General features: G+C 42.6%; 1 protein-coding gene across 1 annotated transcript in view; it reads right to left on the bottom strand.

The window, feature by feature from the left end:
• The window catches only part of DGKH (diacylglycerol kinase eta), a 138164-nt gene that overhangs the window by 32233 nt on the left and 102285 nt on the right, over positions 1–3646 (bottom strand). Inside the window, exons 17-19 of the mRNA XM_045287092.1 lie at positions 2691–2808; positions 1508–1618; positions 1269–1365 (exon numbers count right to left, since the gene is read on the bottom strand). Of these exons, the coding sequence (XP_045143027.1) occupies positions 1269–1365; positions 1508–1618; positions 2691–2808 (326 nt within the window). The remainder of the gene's footprint in view (positions 1–1268; positions 1366–1507; positions 1619–2690; positions 2809–3646) is intronic.

Here is a 3646-nt window from a genome sequence, read left to right as displayed (position 1 = left end):
ACCCTCCCTCCACCCTCCCAGTATCGCCACTCTCACCACTTGTCCTGAAGGGATCATCTGTCCAGGATTGCTGTGTTTCCAGTTCCTATCTGTACCAGTATACATCCTCTGGCTAATAAATTCTTACTGACTAAAAGAAAAATTGCAAAATTTTTCCTTATCTCTTAAACTAATGTTCTCAAATTAATGCTGACTGTTTGATTCTATTCCCAAATAAACTTAGCTATTGAGAAGACTGCCATTAAAAGAAGACAGTTTTGTAAAAAATATGTAATTAAAAAAATGATAAAATTGTGCTTTTGCTGTTGTTGGGTGCCATGCAGTTGGCTGCAACTCACAGTGCCCCCATGTTCAACAGAATGCAATACTGCCAAGTCATGACGGCAACATATCTGCAAATGTGCCTCACAAAGTGGATGGATGGATGGCTTGTGAGAAGATCTGTAAGAGCCCCCAATAAAATGATTTTAAAAAAATACTGCCTAGTCCATCCTCACCACCGTTGAACCCCCTGTAGAAGACACTGTATGGAACCGTCTTCCTGAGGCTCTTCTTTCTGTCTGACCTTGGACTTGACCAAGCACGTTCTTCTCCTCCAGGAACTGGTCTCTTCTGCAAGCATGCCCAATGCCTTGCCATCCTCACGTCCAAGGGCCTTTCTGGCTGCACTTCTTGCAAGACAGGCTTGTTTACTCTTCGGGCAGTCTGCGGTACACTCAATATTCTTGGCCAATATCCTAATTCGAAGGCATCAGTTCTTCTGGCATCTTCTTTAGTCGCTGCCTAGCTTCCATTGGCATATGCGGTGCAAGGGAAAACCATGAATTGGGTCAGGCTCACCTTGGTTCTCAAAGAGAGAGCTCTGCTCTGCAAGACTCTGAAGCGGTCTCGTGCAGCAGATTTGTCCAACGTAACTGCCATTTGGTTTCTTAACTGCCGCTTCCATGAGCACTAATTGTAGGTCCAAGCAAAAATGAAATCCTTGATAACTTCAATCTTTTCTGTGTTTATCATGATATTTATTGTCTACTGGTCTAATTATGAGTATTTCGTTTTCTCTACATTGAGTTGTAATCCATACCAAAGGCTGCAGCCTTTAATTTTCATCAGTAACATAACCAGTGACTACCTCTCCTTTCGAATACAGCTAACACAGCGATTTGCTAACCACGCTTCTAGTTTTCCCCTCGTGGGTTTAACTGCCGATTGAAAGGTATTTAGGCCACGTCCGTTGCACAAGTGGAATGACACCCCACTGAAGACTGTACCTCAAGTTGAACCCTTTGTTCTAGGTTCTTGTAGGATCTCTGCAGCAACTCCCTGGTTCCGAGGACGCCGTACCACATGAAGTTTTTAGTCCGGCTTCTGAAAAACCAATATTGGCACACCGTTTCAGTAAATACTGTTTCTTTACTTTTTTAAGGGCAGAACAAGCAAAAGAAATAAAACATGAAATTAAAGTAAGTTGGTTTCACTTAATCAGATTGTTGCTAAAGATTAAAATTACCTGCATTTTTCAGGGTGCTCTTCTCGTTTATTATTAAATTCTAAGGAAATCTTTGCATCCAATCCAATTCCAAAGTAATTATTCATCACACATTTTTCTGTATACCCATCTCTAGGATGACAAGGTGAAATCTTTTAAAGTTGATCAGTTTTAGGTTCAGTTATGATTAGTCATAATTCTATGATTTCGTATGCTATTATTATAGTATATATTATTGTTTTTATTAAAATGTTTTATGATATATAATAGACATTTATTCAGATGTATCACACATTATATATAGTATATAACAATTATAATTAGCATATGAAAGAATCCTAAACACTGCTCAAGTCAATTTTCATTTCTTATGAGAGCTAGGCTTAGCAGGAATTGCTTCCCATCCGCATCTGCGTGCACAACCCATGCATGTGTAACCCTGGGTTCTGATGGGACAAGGGCCGATGGTGGGCAACAACGGACACAGAGCCAGTTGGCTGCTCTACTAGCTGCAAAGCAACTTTAGTGCTTCTCTCTCCTGCGCTGGCCCCTTCCTACTGAGACAAAGTACGGTGACTGTGGCAGGGCCCTGCAGTGAGGACCCACGCTCCTCACTGGAAAATCTCCTTCACGTCCACTCTTAATGATGGACAAGTATCGCCTGCGCAAACTCTCCTAGACCCAGCCCATCATGCCTGGCATAAATTTGCCTTGAGGAATGTCATTAAAGAAACAAGGGAGCACAGATGCAAAATGAAAAAAGGAAGCCTATGTGGAAGAGCCACGGCTTTTCTTTCTGTTCTGAGGAAGGAGGGAACAATGTGGGCAGGTAAGTAACAACAGAAGCCGCATGTGGAGTGATGAGTCGATGCTGAGGGTCGGAGAAGAACGGTGGTGACGAGACTAATACTAATGTGGATATGCAAGGACCTCTAAGTGAAATATTCAGGGGTACTGAATAGCTGGCCACATGGGGTTTCTACCAGGAAGAATAGTGGGGGCAACTGGGAAATACTGTGGCTGGGGGACAGTAGTGGAAATAACTGAATTTCAAATGGGACAACTCTCATCATCACTAATTTTTGAGATTTTCTGATTATCCTTGGGTGAAAACAGATTTATTAGAATACAATTTTAAAGCATTATAATTAATACAAGACAGAGAGAAGAGAAAAGGAAAGTATTTGCACAAGCATTTTCTTACAGCAAATCTGGATCTGGGTCAATGAATGGCGTTGCGCCGAAAGGATCAATATTTGCTAGTAACATTTTGTTGATAATAGAACTCCCAGCAATGGAGGCAGCGAGTCCTGCTCTTAAACCTGGCCGGAAAAATAAACACACACGTGACCACATGTTAGGAACAAGCAGTGGGAGATGCAGGCCATTCACTGCAGATCTAAGTCTCAAGCAGCCCATCTCCAGTGCTTACTCGTCTCATTAATTACAGCTTTCCTGGTCCTGGGGCACCCCCACATGCAAGGTCACTTACCCCACTTCCCCTCCGTGTTTCCTGTTCCCCCAAGTCCTCCTATTTTCCCAACCCATCCTGCCTTCTGAATGGGTCCTGGGACAAACGCTGCCCTTTGGATCGCCAATACTTGATTATCCCAAAGACGGCGGATCTCCGTATCATTCACCTTACAGATCTTCTGTTTGTCTACCGTTTGAAAACAGAGCCCTTGGCCACGTCAGTGTGTTCTGCTAATCATGATGTTACTTATTGGTCCAGTTGTGAGGATTTACTTTTTACGTTGGGGGATAAACCAATATTGAAGATTGTAGCCTTTGATCTAGATCAATAAATGCTTCCCATCTTCTTCACTTTAAATAAGCAAGGGAGTGTTGTCTACACATCGCAGATCACTAATGAACCTACGTCCAAATCCTGACACCACCTTCTGTTTTTCATATGGTCTAGGTTCCAAGAATATATGTTCAGCTGAAAAATCTTGACACCCACTTTTCCTGATTTTAACACAAGCAATATCCCTCTGTTCTGGTAGAAGGATTAACTGGAGTCTAGCCTGTCAATCAGGTCTCAAATGATGACCTCATTTGGAGGTGCGAAGGAGATAAATAGCTCACTGGAAGCCAGATACACTCACTCCCTGCGAGACATTCCTGTAGACAAGACACATGGAGCTGTGCTGATGGCGG

The sequence above is a fragment of the Echinops telfairi genome, unplaced genomic scaffold, assembly GCF_000313985.2.
Source record: "Echinops telfairi isolate 266 unplaced genomic scaffold, ASM31398v2 ScPeMD7_11;HRSCAF=52, whole genome shotgun sequence".
In the NCBI taxonomy this organism is placed as follows: Eukaryota; Metazoa; Chordata; class Mammalia; order Afrosoricida; family Tenrecidae; genus Echinops; species Echinops telfairi.
The sequence above is the reverse complement of the archived record's forward strand: the minus strand, read 5'-3'. Positions and strand labels throughout refer to the sequence as shown.